The sequence below is a fragment of the Pipistrellus hanaki genome (genome assembly GCF_964339955.1).
Source record: "Pipistrellus hanaki genome assembly, chromosome: 13".
Classification (NCBI taxonomy): Eukaryota; Metazoa; Chordata; class Mammalia; order Chiroptera; family Vespertilionidae; genus Pipistrellus; species Pipistrellus hanaki.
Genome location: NC_140515.1, coordinates 34,751,635 through 34,769,893, shown reverse-complemented (window position 1 = coordinate 34,769,893; position 18,259 = coordinate 34,751,635). Strand labels below are relative to the sequence as shown.

The window sequence follows — 18,259 nt, the reverse complement described above, 5'->3', positions numbered from 1 at the left end:
CAAAGGTACTGTTATTAGGGTTGCCCAGTAAAACCAAGAATGGCCAGTTAAATAAGCGGCCAGTCAAATAAGCAATGAATAACGTTTGGGGCATACTTAAATACTTAACTTTTCATACACACACACACACACACACACATATATATATTGTGTCTTTGGATCCTACATTGAGTACCAGCTGTATGCAAAGGGCACATGGGAAGATTCTAATGCCTCTTTCTTACCTAGCTGACTACAAGTCTGAGCTGAGGGAGCAGCTGCCCCTGATTGCTGGCTCGGCGGCGGCCGGGGTTGTGTTTGTCGTGTCCTTGGTGGCCATCTCCATCGTCTGCAGCAGGTAGGCCCTCCGCTCCTGACTGCTCTCCTTGGACCCAGGAAGCCCCACATTCAGACCCCTCCCAGGTCATGCAGACTGGACAGGGCCTGACCATTCAACAGACACAACTCTGCTCTCCCAATCATCACTCCATGTCCATCCACAGGCAGCCTAGATCTCCAGATGGTTATCTCTGTGCCTGGGATAAAATCCTCTAAGAGCTGGGTGAAGCTATGACTCAGCCCATCCATCCTTAAGCTTCATTTTAGACAAGACTCTTAGAGCCCCTCACACACGACAGCTTTTCGGAGTGACAGTTACGAAATTGCATTTGACCCACTGGAGCATCCCAGCATGCGCCTCAGCCCATCCTCTGGTTAAAGAGCCAAAGGCCTTGGCGGAGGACATAAGGCAGCAGGCAGGAAGGGAGCCGAGGAAGTAAAGAGGAACTCCAAGTTCTGCAAAAGAGCTGGCCCTGAAGGCCTTGTGAATTTTTAATATGGTTGCTACTGCCTTCGGTGGTTAGCCCAGATTCTGCTGGGCAAAGGCCTACAGTGCCGCAGTGCAGCCAGAGCACTAACAGGCATCCTCTGAAGTCTGCCCAAGCTCTGAAGGAGAACCACTGCTCTGCATGGCCTGTAGACTTGAAAGCAGACCCCATCTGCCCACAGTGGGTGTCAAGCTAGAGTGTTAACCATGACAAGAGCAACATCTAAACTGAGAGAAGCAGTTCCCCATTCCAGGAGATGCCTGTGTGAGCCCCCCTATCCCCTCCCTCCCCCCCCCCCCCCCCCCCGGGACAGGAGGCCTGGGAGGAGGTCCCTGGAGCAGAGAGGCTCAGAGAGCTCCTCTTCCTTATGTCCACAGGAAACGGGCGTACAGCAAAGAGGCTGTGTACAGTGACAAGCTGCAGCATTACAGCACGGGCCGAGGTGAGTAGAAAGCAGACCCCTACTGATTCCTGGAAAAACCACGGAGTGGAGCAGGCAAGTGCTTGGAGAGTTCCTTCTAGCCAGACTGGCTGGTCCCCACCACAGCCCCTCCCAGCGCCCAGTGGCCCAGCACCGCCTCTCTTCGCAGGCCCTCAGGAACCACAGGCTGCCGCCCAGTCTGCTTTCTGCCTATTGTGGGCATTCATTGGATGCCTGGCAGGCAGATTATCTTTTGCATTGATAAGCCCTTACAGGACAAGGAGTGCAGAGAAAGATTGGGTTTAGCAAGTCAATGAATCCTGAAGTTGGACACAGTAGCGAAAGATGGAGGGTTCCCTATTAACATCTTCCCCCTTATCTAATCCAGCTGGGCGGCTGGGGAATGAGTTAACCAAATTCACAGATAAGCCAGAGAACATGAATGTAGGGAATTAAAAGATAGCAGAGCCCAAGAGGCCAAAGTGTTGGGATATCTCCCAAGTATTTTCTTTTTAAAAGTACCTTAAAAGTTTTCTTCACTCATTATCTTACTCTTTAATATATATATATATATATATATATATATATATATATATGAATTTTATAACTAAAACTGCTTCTCAAAAATATGCAGCATGAAGTCTTTTGTTGGAATTATTCTTTTATCTGTGTAATTACAACATTGCAGAGTCTGAAAATGTTCCACTGGGTCAGCTGGGCCACCTTCCCTCCTCCAGGAAACCATATCCTTAATCTTTATAGTGGACACATTCTGTTTCTAAATAATTCCTTTCAAATTCGACGGATTCCCTCCACTTTGTGCTGCGCCATCCAGGCTTCTGTAAGCCTCCTGTCACCTAACACCCTCTGTTGAAGTGTAAGCCCTTTTCTCCCTGTTCACACCTCGGTGAACATGGAAAACAGGCCTTATCTACACACACACACACACACACACACAGAGCATGCCTTCAATGGGCAGTTCTGGGAGCAAAAATGAGCTCAAAAGCAAAAGTTCTCAGGGATCAAACTCAAGTCTTCACCAAGGTTACGTCTTCAGGACAACCACGCAGCAGCTTCACCATGAAGGAGCTCATGTTTGAGCATGACCAGTGCTGGCTCGGGTTGTACAATGGCTACTCAGTAGATACGATCTTGTTTTCCAGGGGCTTGCAACCTAAGACCAAGAAATTTCCAAGAACCAAGCTCCAGGCAGCTGGGCTGCTGTTCAGATAGTCATGGTTGAGAGGGAGGCATGGGTTCGGCTGGCTCAGAGGCACTGTGGTCCAGGCAGCCCCACATCAACTGTATAAACCAGGGGAGGGGATTCAGTAGAGTGGCCTCTCTCTAAATTCACACACACTACTCCTGAAAAACTCAGTCCTGTTTACCGTCACCCTCCCTTTTCCCCCTTCCAGGCTACCTTGGGCCTCTATTCTAACCAGATGTCACTGGTTTTAGAGGGGGAAACCCTATTGTGTTCTCTCTTTCCTGCAGCCTGACTCTCTGCCTCACTGCAAAATCTGCAGATGCTTTTACTCATATTAACCTGTGCATTAACTGCTAACAGGGATTGTATCTATGATTCCCAAGTGAAGGTACCCCTCTAGGGTGCATCAGAATTACCTGCCCGCCTCCTGACCTCTGCCTCAGGGTTCTGACATGCTCCCATGTTGCAATGGCTTAAGGTGCTGGGTAGTCAAGAGCATGTGAGAATGGGATGAGGACTAATTCAGAGTGTCCTGGTTGGTGGTTTGTTACATCCTTCTCCCCCCCCCCCCCCCAGGTCCCAGTGTAGGAGGCAGAAAGGTTCATAAAGCGTGATGTGAATGGGCCTATACCTGGACCATCCATGTGCCCATATCTCCCTGTGCGATGTGACAGCAACCTCCAAGAGAACCCCAGCCTCATTCATTGGTGCCCAAGAAGGCCCTGCCTCTCTTCCCCACAGGCAGGACATGGGGCACCATAGCCCTGCCCTCCCAGACCTTTCTTCCAGGATGATGTGAAAGCTGAGGGAGACACCATCTAAATGTCTGCAAGTGGAATACCTTCTCTAATGCAATGCAATGTGGCAGATCTGGTCAATTTGAGAATACAGTGCTCTCTGGGACACTGGTCTATGTCCATCCTCTGATAGACATGACAAGCATATGAAAGGGGGCTTTGGATTTGGGTGAAAGAGACTACAGGGAAGGCAAAGAGGAGCCAGGTTGCAGGGACTGGATAAAAAGAGAATAGTTGTGAATAGAGGGGAAAGGCATTTATAAAAGGTGAACTGAATTACAAAGAAGACAGACTTCTAAAGCAGCCGAGGGAAGGGAAAGTGTGCTGGATATGGTTCTGGTTGCTTGGATGGTAGTGCCTAGGAGCCTGAGGTTCGTGTTTAAGGATGGGTAGTTTCCCATGTCCAGGAAGAGACAGACACATGGTGTGCTCTCATGGTTTATTTATATGGGCCATTCTCAGGAGGCGTTGGCTAATTAAAAATTGCCTGGACAGTATGACCCAGGTGGCCAAGGTGGGCTTGGGAACCCATTTTAAAAATGTTTCAGTTGATTTTACATTTGGAAAACATTACTAGATACTTATGGGGCTTAGGTAACTACACACTTGGTAGTGGTTGACACGTCGCTGATTTCTAAGTTGGATAGAGTGTGTAAGGTTGGGAAAGAGGAATGAATATAAAGGCTTGGTAAGAGGTTAAGGACTTTCCAAAAGCAGTCCTTACAGAACTACCTCTTGTGTTGCAGGCAACAGCAAATAAAATCACAGAGCTAATATCATTAAGTTTTGAGGAAAACAGAAACAAATAGGGTATATGCCCAAAGGCTGTAGACTGGCCAATACTCACATTGTCACATGAAGCAAGAGAGCAGAGCACTAAGATTACAGAACAGAAGAGTGAGCTTCATCCCTGCCAAATCTTGAAGAGGCTGGAGAAGATGGGCTCTGGGCATTAAAAACTGAATTCTGTGATCATCAGGAACCATCACAGGATTATTAAGAAAAGATAATGGGACCCTCATGTCACTTACTGTGGTTGCACAGTTAGTAAATTCAAGAGAAATTGCAGTTTATTTTGGCAAAAAATATTTGATAATCTCTAAGGGAAAGCATTGTAAAGTGGGTACAGAGCTTGTCTTCATGTCGAAAGAAAGTGGGTTAGTGACTCTGTCAGCCAGGCAGGAAGTCACCGGTTTTATTCTAGTCCTTGTCCAATTCAATCTCTTGTTTGTTTGAGTGTTTTTTAAATTCATGAGTCAGGTGTGGGCCTAGGGATTCTTATCAAGTTTGTAGGTAACAGTTGGAGAGCAGAGCTAACACCGTAGAAGACAGAATCAAAATTCAGAACTATCCATCAGCATTGAATGTTAATTCAAAATCTGCAAGGTGGAATGTTGGAGGGATAAATCTGGAGTCTAGTGTTTGGGTTAAAACAAAAAGGAAGTGGTATGGAAAAGGAGGAGACCTGGTTTGCTATTTGTGTGGGGGGAAAAATGTAGGTATTTAGTTGACCACATAATTAATATGAGTGATATGTATCTGATTTGAAAAGAAGCCAACCACTGTTACTGATGTGGAATAATACTTTTCTCTAACTTTTTAATTGATTTTTATTTTTATTTATTTATTTTTAAATATATTTTATTGATTTTTTTTTGCCCCCACCCTCCCTCTTATACATACCCTCCCTCCCCAGAGTTTTATGTCCATTGGTTTTACTTATATGCATGTATGCAAGTCCTTCAGTTGATCTGTTATCTCCCCCCGATCTTCCTCCCCTCCCCACTGTAATTTGACAGTCTGCCTGTTGCTTTACTTTCTCTATATCTGTCTCTTGGTTCATCAGTTTATAATGTTCTTTATCATCCACAAATGAGTGAGGTCATGTGGTGTTTCTCTTTCACTGATTGGCTTATTTCACTCAGCATAATGTTCTCCAATTCCATCCAAGTTGCTGCAAATGATGAGAATTCCTTCTTTTTATGGCAGCATAGTATTCTATTGTGTAGATGTACCATAGTTTTTGGATCCAATTATCTGCTGACGGGCACCTAGGCTGTTTCCAAATTCTGGCTATTGTAGATTGTGCTGCTATGAACATAGGGGTGCATATATCCTTTCTGATTGGTGTTTCTAGTTGTTTTTTATTTTTTTATTCTCTCTCTCTCTCTCTCTCTCTCTCTCTCTCCCTCTCCCTCCCTCCCTCCCTCCCTCCCTCCCTCCCTCCCTCTCCTCCCTCTCCTCCCTCTCTCTCTGAAGAGAGAGAGGGAGGAGAGAGAGAGAGAGAGAGAGAGAGAGAGAGAGAGAGAGAGAGAGAGAGAGAGAGAGGTTGTTGCCTCCCGCAACTAGGGATCAAACCCACAATCTGGGAATGTGCCCTGACTGGGAATCAAACCCTGCCACCTTTTGGTGGATGAGGCTCAGAGTCCAGGGCCTCTTCTCCAACTTCAAGCACTTAGTGTAATAAGTACTTTATATCTTAGCTAATTTAAGCTTCATAACTGCACCATGAGGTGCATTTTGCATGTGAAGAAACAGAGCCTCAGAAAGGATAAGTAACCTGTCCAGAGTCTTAGAATTAGTGCTTTATAAAGCAAGGTTTTAAACTCAGGTCTGTCTGGCTCTGCAGTCCCTATGGAAGTTCTGATCAGAGAGGGTGATGTACAGACCTGCTGGCCTCTGTGCTGATAAGAACACATCTGGAGTGATGTTCTTGATTCTGGGGACCATTTCAGGAAGGATGTTGTCAGCAAAGCAGCTGTTCAGGAGAGAGCAGCCTGCCTGTGGGGGGTGCCAACTCCCAATCTGTTACCTCTGAGACTTGGAAACACCAGTTTGGTGTAGAAGAAAGGCAGGGACCTAAGGGTCATCATCAAGCTTCACACATTATGGCCAAGGAAAGGACATGCTGTTGTGCAGCATGAGATTAAATGGAACCATTGAGTGAAAGATCAAAGAAGGCAGATGTAATTCAGTGTAAGAATATCTTCTACCCCTACACTGGAGCTGTCCAACACAGAGGCAGGCTGCTCGGTGGGGAGGTGAAAGCATTCAAGCATAGATCTCAGTCAAGAATGTTGTAGAGCAGATTCCTGCTTTAGATGGGACATGGGACTAGATTAGACCCAGAAAAACATCTAAGTCCAAGGTTCTGCATCTGGCTTTCTTGACCCTGGGTGGAGTGTGTGTTTCAGAACTGTAGAGAACATACTATCTAGCTCACTGGAAATCACTTTTAGTACCAGGGTGAAGGTCAGGTCTACCCCCTGGAGGAGGGAGACAGATTGTGGACATTTTGGCTGCTTGTTCTGGAAGTAACAGGAGTATGTGTAGCTGAGTATGAGTAAATGAGAGCCTTTGGGAAAAGAAGGAAACACCCCAAGGTACAAAAGGTGGCTGTTTTCAGTGGGTGCTTATTAAATGTCAAATAAATTAAATGAGTTAGATTCATCCATGTGTCCACTGCTGGCTCTAAGCCAGAGCCTCTAGCAACCATGTTAACTTAGTCTTGAGCTCATTGACTGTGGCCCTCATGTTCCTGGCAGGATTTCAATGGCCTAGAACAGTGGTCGGCAAACTCATTAGTCAACAGAGCCAAATATCAACAGTACAACAATTGAAATTTCTTTTGAGACCCACATTTTTTAAACTTAAACTATATAGGTAAGTACATAGTTATTAACTTAATTAGGGTACTCCTAAGCTGGCCTTTGCTAAAAATTCAAGGGGCCAAAGAGCCGCAGGTGGCTCACAAGCCACAGTTTGCCAATCACTGGCCTAAAACCATTGAGTCTTGCCTGGAAGGACCTACATTCCCTGTTCATTGATACCAAAGAAGCAGGAAGATGTTAAACTCTTTTTCCTGGAATACCTTCCTCAATAGCAAGTAGACTGGTCCACTTTCCTTCCCCCACAGACACATATTAGTCAATAACTTGTTTTAAGTACAAAGTGTGACAATGTGGTAAACCTCCACACAGAAGATGGAAGGAAGATGGTCCTCAGATCAACTGCTCTTTAAGCTCGTTGCCCACCCTGGGGTTCCCCTCTTGTATTCTTCCCTGAACTCTGGCTGAGCACCCAGGACGCCTGCTCTTTCATGGAGCAAGACAACCATCCATTGTCCTGGTCTCAGGCCTCAGAGCAGGTAGAGTAAACTGTTTCTATTGGGTCGGCAGCTAAGTAATTGCGGATTTTTTAAAGAAAATCAAAGACAATTTTTTCATGGAACTAAATAACTTTATTCTTTAATGTATTGCCCATTTTGATCAATGACCTTTTGCCATCTTTCAGGCAGCATCATAATCCCACGTTCAAAAAACTTCTGTTTTTTATTAGCAAAAATCTGAATCAGGTACGATTTGACATCATCATCATTATTGAAATTTTTACCATTCAAGGAGTTTTGTAAAGATCGAAACAAAAAGTAATCAGATGGTGCAAGGTCAGGACTATATGGTGGATGTGGCAAAACATCCCAACCAAGCTCCATTAATTTTTGCCGAGTGACCAAAGATGTGTGTGGCCTTGCATTGTCATGATGGAATACAACACCTTTTCGATTTGTCAATTCGGGCCGCTTTTCTTCAACTGTATTGTTTAATTTCGTTAGTTGTTCAATGTAGACATCAGAATTGATCGTTCGGTTGGGTGGTAAGAGTTCAAAGTAGACAATTCCTTTGTAATCCCACCAAACTGATAACAAAACCTTCTTTTGATGAATATCAGCTTTTGATGTTGTTTGAGTTGGTTCACCTGTCCTGCTCCACGATCTTTTCCGCTTGATATTGTTGTAAACAACCCATTTTTCATCGCCAGTTATCAGTCGTTTTAAAAATGGATCATTTTCATTACGTTTCTTTAGCAAATCGCAGCTGCTAATGCGTTGCGTTAACTGTGATTCTTTCAGTTTGTGAGGAACCCATGTATCGAGTTTTTGAACATAGCCAAGTTGTTTTAAGTGATTTTCAATGCATGTATGTGATACATGAAGCTTCTCTGCAATCTCACGTGTTGTACTGTGACAGTCCGAATTGATTATTGCTTTGATTAGGGCGTCATCAACTTCAACTGGACGACCAGAGCGTCTTTCATCTTTGAGTGAAAAATCACCAGAACGAAATTTGGCAAACCAATTTTGACACTGCCGTTCTTTTAAGGCTTCGTCACCATAAACAGCACATAACTTTTTATGAGCTTGTGATGCGTTTTTCCCTTGCGGAAATAAAAAAGCAAAATATGACGAAAATGTTCCTTTTGATTTTCCATTTTTCAACGAACGCCAAACAAAAACTACAAAACTGATCAAAAAACTTTTTTTACTGACTAACAGCTGAATAGCCAACTATCAAATACAAAATGTGTTTTACATTTGTACTACGTCTGCAAACCTAAAAATTCAACTGAAGCCATATATGTGTGAAACCCGCAATTACTTAGTTGCCGACCCAATAGTTCCCATTGACCTTTTCTGACAGGTACAATCCAAGAAACTGCTGGATCGTCAGCCCTTCACATCTACAGCTTCAACTGTCACCCATGTGCCAGTCAAATCTAAACTCCAGGCCCAGTCCTCCAGCTCTGTTTCCATTCTGTTTTCTGACTATCTTCTGAGCACTTGTATATTTCATCTGTGCATTCGAAGTCCAAAATCACATGTGCCAACTTCCTGGACAATAGGGTTTCTTACCCTATGTCTATGACCTGGTCCACAGTACCACTTCATTCTGGATGACTTGGAATTGATTTGAATTCTTCTTGTCTCTCCCTCATTTCCCATCTTTAGTTGCGCACCAAGTGTGTGACTTCTTCCTTTAAAATTTCTCTTGCTTCTTCTTCTATTCTCATGGTTGAATGCTGTTATCTCCTACCTGCATGATTGCAGCAACCTCATAGTTGTTTTCTCAGCCTCTAGCTCCTCCCTGACAATGCATATGAATGCTGCAGCCTACTAGCAAAATGTACTCCCCGATGCCTCGCTCAGTACATCCTTCCCCTGCTGATGGAACAGCTGTCAGCTCTGTGTGTCCGACGGCAGCATTCCTAATGTTTTTGTTTGGTAATCGAGCTCCTCTAGTGCTAGTTCATCAGTGCTGTTCCACTTCAGACTTCAGACGCCCCTTCTCTCCACATTCAAGCTGGTCACAGTCTCCTCACTCCAAGAAATGGCAGTCCTCTCTCTGAGCTGTGCCTCATGCCACTTCAAGCTTCTCCCTCTCCAATGCATGACCATGTGACTTGTCCTGCTAGGCCTCTGACATTGAAGACTGGCATTCACAGCCTCCTGCCTTCCCTGCTTTCATCAGCATTCACAGCTTATTTCCAAGTGTGACTCTTACTCTTGACTCTCCAGCACCGTACCCCAATTCGTCCATGTCTTAATTGCCTGAAGAACTTTGCGAGCTATATTTTCCCTGTAACTCCCATAGTCCTTAGAACAATGCTCTTTGGGTGTCTAGTCAGTGCTGAGAAAAATGAGGGATGCGCAATGTATTGAGGCAGAGGATTGGATGAAGTCTCTTCCAGGATCTGAATTTTATATGCAGTTCCCTAAACTATTTCCCCCTTGTGCTTAGATATCCGGACCAGATTTTGGTGAGTCACGAAGATGACTAAGTCTGGCCTGGATTCAGAGTAGGAAACATGGAAACACGCTTCCCCGTTTTCCATGACTCTGTGAAACCTATTGGGACACAAGGTATCAGTGACTGAAAATAACCTAACTCACTACCTCTCTAGAACCATACTGGTATCGGGCTCTTCCTGGCACCTCTGATGCCTCCTAGACAGCCATGCCATCCATGGACCTAAAAGTTGTCCATGGTTCTGATTTTAAACTTTCTGAATGCACACGAGGGCCAAAGAGGAGCAGTCTTCTCCTTCCGCTTGTCATCTCTAAATGTCACCTACCATTTGGAACTGGCCCTGTCCCAGCCTGCTTCTGTTCTGCCCTGAAAACCTGGCACTTGTAAACTTGACAAGTGACCTTTTAGAATCACCCCACACACCTGCCAGCATCCCCAGAATTTGTCCCAGCATCGTCACTTTTGGCAGCACCCGGATGTAATGAGGCGGGGTGTCTGACAGTGGCCAGGAGTTCCCTCTGCTTCAAGGACTGCTCCATGCCATGCAAGCACGCTCTGGATTGTGACTGAGTTATTTCTCCCCAAACTGAGTATATTTAAAGCCTGGTTCATGTTTAAGGTTTGGCAAATCTCCCAGAACTAAGGTCCTTTAAAACTTTAGGCAGGCCAGGCTGTGACCCCAGCAATAGCATAAATGGGTTTTGAGGTCAGAGAGCAAACTTCTACAAATTAGATCTTTAATAGAAATTGCTAAACTAGAAGATCATAACATTTAAGATATTTTCCTCTTTCAAGGCACTAACAATCAGAAGTTTAGATCTATACATACCAGTTTTGTGCAGAAGGTACGTACCTCATGTTTAAAAATAACCAGAAACTGTAAAATGTTATAGAATATTAACAATAATAACGTGAAGCATTGGGCAGAGCATTATAAAACGCCGTATACGATCTCTCTAGATTACATTTGATATTATGATTAGTGCCACTAATAATATTTCCCCAACACTCACAGTCTGAGAGCATTTTCTGAGCCCCGTCTCCAAACATTTGGCGCTGCCTGACTCGGCAGCTGACTTGAATTCCTTGTTCACTGTCTGGTGATTCATTGCACTAAATACCACTTTCCTGATAATTAAAAACTGCTCACTGGCAAGTGGGAGCAGGAACAGGCTGATGCAGGATTTATGCAGAAACGCAAAATGAGCCGAAAGACAAATGACCTGTTCTGCCCAGCTCAAGGCATTCTTTCCTCTCATCATCGTCTGGGACGTGAGAGAGGCTGGCTGTGACATGGGAGAGAGGCCTGGAGAGAAGTGTCACCCAGAGGAGACGAGGTGAGGCAATGCAGGGGGGCATGGGGGGCATTAAGAGTAGTGCTCAGCCATATAGCTCTTCTGATTTAGGACAGCCGATCGCTGCCCCCCCAGCCAGAGGGTGCAGGCCAGAACCATTCCCTAGGTCAGCCCTATCAGAAGAAAAGCACCCAGTTTGAGCATCTGTTAAGATTTTGGATGTCAGTTTCTTTTCCTCAATGTAGCAATGGGGTCCTCACTTTCAGGTAAACAAGGACTGATCCCTGCTGCTGCCTAGAGGCCAGGCATTCTAATTAACACCACATCACCACTCCTAGGCTCCTTGCAACCTCTCTGCCTCTTGTGAAATAATCCAAACCCCTGGCCCCAGAATAGCATCTGTGACATGGCATGTATGTGTGTAGGTACACACACACACACACACACACACACACTCCATAATTCTACACACCAACAAGATAGCGAACCTCTCTGCAAGTAAACTGTACCAGTCATTACAATGTCAACTTTCTCCCATTAAGGTGCACTTCATTGCCTCTTACTGGCCTAAAAGACTCCTGGCACCATCAAGATATAAGCCATTCCCTTCTGGGAATAGCTCCTTCCCAGAACTCATTGGGGCCAGTGTCTGTAAGGCTCATTAACTGAGAATCCTTTCTCATTCATCCTTATATATGTCTTTACTTGCTAACCATTCATTACAGCACATTCTAGATTGCTTAATTAGGTTCCATGAAAGTGATCCTGTAGGACAGCTTAACATACATCGTTTCAAAGCCCTTGATCTAAAATAACAATGTAGTCATTTTTAAAGTAACTCATCACCCTAAGTGGCTTATGTCCCTCACTGTCCACCCCACTTTTCTTTCCCTTCCTCCCTCCCCAAACACTTCCTAGAACAATTTACTGGTAATCATCTTGCGTATATCAGTTTGTGAGCCTCTCTGTACATCAGGCACTGTGCTAGGCATGTCACTTGCAATGTGGTCTTATCATCATCACCATCCCAGAGGGAGGTGTTATTGCCTCTGTTGGCAAAGGAGAAAGTTGTTAAGAGATGGATATGGACTTGTTGCATTATACTGGGTTAGGAAGAGTTTTTGGGGTTCTGACCTCACTTCTGGGCCTCAGCATCTGGGCTCTCAACCTCCTCTCAGCACAGAATTTTGGAAAAGTCACAGGTTATTGACACTGGCTGTGGTCCCTTTTGCATTTTGCATGGGTCTGTTGTTGCCTCGTCTCATGCCCTCACCCCTCCATTGCACAGGGGCTGACTTCCACCTGCAGCATCCGTTTTTGCTGTGTGTTTTAATCCATTTATTGAGGTAACATTCATTAATAACACTTAGAAATGTTAGATGTATAACAATTCACTATTTGTATACTCTTCGGGGTGTTCACCACCCAAAATCAGATTTCCTTTTATTACTCTCTATTTGACCTCCTTCACCCAATTGACCTAAATGCTCTCTCTGACCATGGAGCCTCCCCACCCACCTGCATGGCAGGCCAAGCAGCCCAGCCAATGACTGATGGGAATCGTGTGGTAATAACACAGCTTCCTCCTCTATAGGGTGGGCCAATTCTGAAGCGTATGGTGATTTATGTCCAGGAGTCCCCAGAGCTTCCCTGGGGTGAAGCCTGCTTCAGTTCCCCACAGTGGTGGTGGCTGGAGAGCAGACTCAGGAGGCTGTCTTCCTTCCCCCCTTACTCCCCCACTCACTCACAGGGACTTCTTAGGATCAGGGCCCAGACAAGCCACTTGCCTCCAAAATCTTGTCTCAAGTGTAGCTTCTGGAGCTGCTTGTTTGGCTTCATCAGACACTTTTAACCTGTCTTTAATCCTTCTTCCTCTTCACTTGTTCTCCCACCAAATGAGAAAGAGATGAACCACCTCCCTCTTCCCCTTCTCTACTATTATTAAAATAGAATCTCTCCCTCTATTTCTCCCTCTCCCTCTGCTTCTTTCTCTCCTGCATCCATCAGGGATTAGAACATTCTAGTATAAAGGTGACGATCTATTTGCTGTATCCAAATTTCAGTCAACAGATTCCAAAGTCCATGTTGTCATCCCCAGGTTTCCAAGGGGCATGCCAGGATGGTGTTGATCATCCTAAAGCAGGCCTTCCAGCATGCTACCAGTGATTTTATTTAATGATTGGGAATAAACCATCTTTCGGAAAAGCAGTTCTTCTGAGCAGGGCACCTGGCTTTCTCTGGCTTTAAAGAAATATCCATTTCAATTCTTTGCTCTATTTTCCTTCTCCCTCTGGATTATGCTCCGGCACTTTGATCCTTGAATGAATTGCTGACCAAGCCAACACTAATTTGAGGAAGCTGTAGAGCAATCTTCAGAAGATTTTTGGATGAAAATGTCAAAACTACACGATGTGTGAAGGGCTGGGAGTCATTGGGGGATAAACTGGAGTGGGGGATGCAGTCCTGAGGGGGCAGAGCTCAGGGAACCTGAGGTCCAGGCTGTGTCTTAGGCCCCAGCTGAGGGCAGAGAGCACTGTGCGTTCCCAGATCTGCCTCGCCTGCTAACCTGACACTTACATGACCTTGGCGGCCTCAGTGAGCAGGGAAAATACCTCCTCTTCACCAGGACGGGATGTTAGACCGTGCTGGTTAGCTTTCGAAGCCTACCCTCCTACTATACACCACCACCATGAAAGCAATCTTCATACTTTGCCTAATGACACAGCTAACATGTTGAAGGATTACACTGTGAATGAATCCATTTGTTCTTTGGGTTCCATTTCCTGTTTTTGTCCCCTCTCTTCCACTTTTTGAATCCATTTTTTCTGCAGTGACAATTCCCTATTTTGTCCCCATGCACACCTATTTATCTTGCCACTGTAAACATCAGTGACAAAGTCTATATTCCTTTATATGTTTCTCGTTCACCATTTTATTTGTTTTTCATACTTCAGTGTGTCTGAAGGCAGGGGGGGTTCGATTACCATTTTTCTTTCATTCCACCTCATTTTTTTTTTTTTTTATGTAGACACTGCTCTTTTCTCTATCAGTATTTTCTGTGCTTCCCTTTTCGGATTTTCTCTTCTAGTATACTGTCTTGGTGTTTATATCTTGAGGTTTTTCCAATAGTGAATTCCTCTTTTTCTAAAAAAAAAAAAAAAGTCCATCCTCATCCCTCTTCTAGCCCTGGACATAGCCGTCAGTAATAACCTTAACGACGGCCTCCACTCAGGAAAGTTGTCAAGTTGATAAATATTGATATCTGCCCTACCATTTTACCACCACTTTTCCGCTAATGCATTGGGTTGGCATCAATCAGCTTCCCTGCCTTCTGTGAGCGCCCGGTAAGGGAACTGGTCCTGATCTGTCACTTATAAGTAATCTGTTCCACTTTTCATCAAGAGCTCAAATTCAGAAGAGAATATGGAGGAGAAGGAGAAGTAGAGGACAGAGAACCAGACTAGTGTGGCAAAGAGGGAAGGGAGATGCTGAGGCCCAGCAAGGCAAGGAGAGGCAGCCTGGTGTGCAAGGAGAGACCCCCAAGCCACACCCTCACTGCTGGGCACAGCAGCCAATGCTTAATGACCACCGTACCTCTTCGGGATGTTAACCCTGCTTATCTCCTCCAACAAGGCTCCCCAGGAATGAAGATCTACATTGACCCCTTCACTTATGAGGACCCCAACGAAGCTGTCCGGGAGTTTGCCAAGGAGATTGATGTATCTTTTGTGAAAATTGAAGAGGTCATCGGAGCAGGTATGGCTCTCCTTTCCCTCGTTTCTGTTCTCTTGGTGTCCAAAAATCTTCTCCCCACCACTCTAGGTGTTCTCTACCATCTTTCTCCCTAGAAGATGAGTTTGGCCATCTGCAGTGTGTTTCTATGGACCTTTGGGGGACCTTGATCATGGTGGCCATATTTGGTGTTGCAGAGAAGTCAGCTGTAGTTTTAAATGACTCAGAAATAGCTCTGGAAATGGACCACAAAATCCAGATAAGGGAAAAGTTGTAGAGTGCTCAATTGAGAAGACTTTGAAAGAAATAGAAATTTTTAGAAAGTTGGACCTAGTATCCCACTCTGACAATGACATCTCTGTGCCTTTGGGCCAAGATTTCTTCCCATGCATTCAGTTTTCCTTTCCTACATGCATGCATTTAGAAACAGACCATGATGGATAGAAGAGGAAGCCCTATAACCAGAAGAAAACTCACCCATAACCATATTTTCTACAGAACGTCTATGATTTGAATGGTAACACATGACAAGTTTCACTCCCAAGAAACACGTGTGCTCTCATCCATCTTACTGCTGGGAATAGAAATGCAGACTGACAGAACTAACTGCCTGAAATACTCTCAGGAAATCTTACCTAAAGACTGATGCAGAATTTTCATCTTCCTTTAATGGATCAGTAGTTGAGTCATTTTGACAGTGAACCCAGCCTTATTAATGTAAAGGAGCAAAATATCCCAAAATATCATTACTTTATAAGCAATCTCTTTATTGACTCCTCTGCTGCTGCTTTTGAGTATTCTTAAAGATGTGTTTGCTTCGTGTCTTCTTTCCTACTTTTATTTTCTTCTACAATATTCTTTGTCTTTTCTTCTTTAATTCGTGTTGGCCACTATTTAAGCTCTCACCACACTTCAGTCTTTTTAGCTCCTATGTCTTTATTCATATACTTGAAGAGCCATGGCGTTGCCTCTTCCCATAATATTTTATATTTTAACTCCATGAAATATGTCTAGTCAAAGTCATACAGACAGCCACTTCATATATTATCTTTAGGAGAAAGTCACTGTTCTTCCATTCACTGCCTCCCTTAATGCACTGAGGGGTCAAAAAGCCATCTGTGAAATTGGAAGTCGCATTTGAAAGCTTGCCCCATTAGGCCACCATTTTCATGCTCTGGTTTTCCTTTTAAAGAGCTTCAACCTCATGGCATCACACGTGGTGGGTGCTCTCACAGGGCATGCCACTCTCTTTCTACCAGCCCCTCAGTAGTTCCAGCTGGCTAGCCATGATCTGATCTACATAAGTCTATACATACTAGAATTTCCCATTGACTTTCATTAAAGATGTTACTGAACCACGACTTTCACTTCTGTGCAGATATTTTTCTCTTCCTTTTTAGACACTGACATACTTAAGGATCCTGCCTTGGAAGGCTGAATACCAGATAAATAGGAGTACTCCCAGAGGCTCAGATTTCTCCAGTAAACTTGAAGGAGTGTTGGCGAGGTGGATGTTCAGTCCTGCACCCTGTTTCCCCTGCATTATTAATTGTGGTTGTGTCATGTGGTAATGGTGCTAGTGATTTTAATGTTGTTATTTATGTCATGTGCTTAGAACAATGTGTCCTGGGCTGCATTTCATTCCAGAGAGTACACACATATCAGCACCATTCCGCCTTTGTTGGGGGAGAAGTAAAAAAACCTTCTTACTTATGATCCTACCAGGGAATTATAATGTTGGGTGAGCTCACCAACTACTGGATGCCTATAAAGGGGCAGTTGATAGTCCTGCTTCATCCTTCACCTTCAATTTCTGTGTAGCCTTAGATGATGTTTGTGTATTCTGCACAGAGAAGCTCAGTCTTTTTTGTGGCTCACATGGTACTGGGGAAGGATTGACACATTTAGGAGTTTATAAGATTTCCAGCAGCTTCGGACAAAGACCTTTGCCAGATTGCTGTTGACCACTTTCAGCCAAACACCCTTCTCTTTGAGATTATGAAATCCCAGAGCTAATCCCTGAGGATAGTAATCCACTCTGCATGATTGGTGCCATTTTAACGGTAGACACTCTAGGTTGGAACCAATCTTTCTCCATTCTTCAGTTCTTTTGCTCCTTTGTTCCCACTCTGGCATCTCCCACACCCTGCCTGACTGAGACTGGCTTCACTTTGTGTTAAAAGAGCTGGTATGAAGGCCAAGTTAAAAAAATTATTTTTGTAAGGCAAGATTTATACAGTAACTGGCAAAATTTCTCTTAATCACCTGTCAGATTTTGGAGCAGGGGGCAAAAAACTGGGTTGCAATATGGTAACGAAACATGAAAAGAAGAATCAAAAGTCATTTGTCTTTCCTATACTTGTTTCTTCATCATGCTCTTTCTGAATATGCATGCAAGACTTGGAATTCCAGAGGTGAACAAACTGCTCTCTCCCTCATAGGTCTGACAGTTTTAGTAGCAAACAGACCAGTAATAACGTGCTCAGTATTTTATGTTATTTCCAACTCAGGTGTGTACAAAGTGTTGGGCCAACCCAGCAATGTTCAGCATTATCAAGGAGTGGGTGAGGGGGATCAGAAATATTGCACAAAGGACATAATCTTTGGCCTAAGCTTTCACACAAGTAGAAAAAGTAAGTTTTTGTGAAACTCATGAGATAATGAGACAGAAGAGGAAAAATTAAGACATAAAGAAGAAAATTCACATGATTTTCCAGCAGTGGTGTGCTGAAGTTAGCTTCATTAACTCACAAAAGCCAATTTGTGCTGTCTTCTTCAGAGAGATAGATGTCTGGCTGATGGTGGTCAGCAGCAACCAGGCGGAGGTCTTTGTTCCAGGCTGCTGGGAATCTTACAAATCTTTCCAGCCCCATGTTTAGTGGTATCATGTTGGTAGCTTGACATCAGCCATGGTAGGAGTATTTACACCATGCGAATTGGCAAATGCTACAAGTCAGGGGTATTTGTTTCTTTGTTTTATGGAGAGCTGGTAGCTTAACACTTATTAGCACACTTCCAGACTGTTCAAGGTTAGTTCAAAGAATTTGCAAAGTAACCAGCTCGTGATTGTTGAATTGGAGCCAGAGGAAAGGGTCATGTTTGTTGCAGGAGAGGTTGAGAGTGCAAGATCCTTATTCATTAAACATTGACTCTGTGCCTGCAACTGTAGTGGATCCCAGAAAATACACTATGCCTAGCAATGCTGTCCTGCAGGAGTTATTGTCTAACGTAGACACACAATAGAACAGGTGGTTGAGAGCTGAGACAAGGGGCTCAGAGAACACATAGGTAGAGGGGGGATGAGAGGCTTGGTAGCAGGGAAGGAGCCAGGGAAGAGGGACCTGGGAGGCTATGGATGGGCTGAAACGCTGTGTAGCACATCCTGAAAACAAGGGGGCGGAGGGGCGGGAGAAGGAC

The 18,259-nt window shown here is 44.4% G+C and overlaps 1 protein-coding gene across 1 annotated transcript in view; it reads left to right on the top strand.

Annotated features, from left to right (window-relative positions):
• Window positions 1–18,259, top strand: part of EPHB1 (EPH receptor B1) — a 401,523-nt gene that overhangs the window by 319,574 nt on the left and 63,690 nt on the right. The window contains exons 8-10 of the mRNA XM_084902720.1: window positions 229–337; window positions 1,184–1,248; window positions 14,744–14,866. Of these exons, the coding sequence (XP_084758846.1) occupies window positions 229–337; window positions 1,184–1,248; window positions 14,744–14,866 (297 nt within the window). The remainder of the gene's footprint in view (window positions 1–228; window positions 338–1,183; window positions 1,249–14,743; window positions 14,867–18,259) is intronic.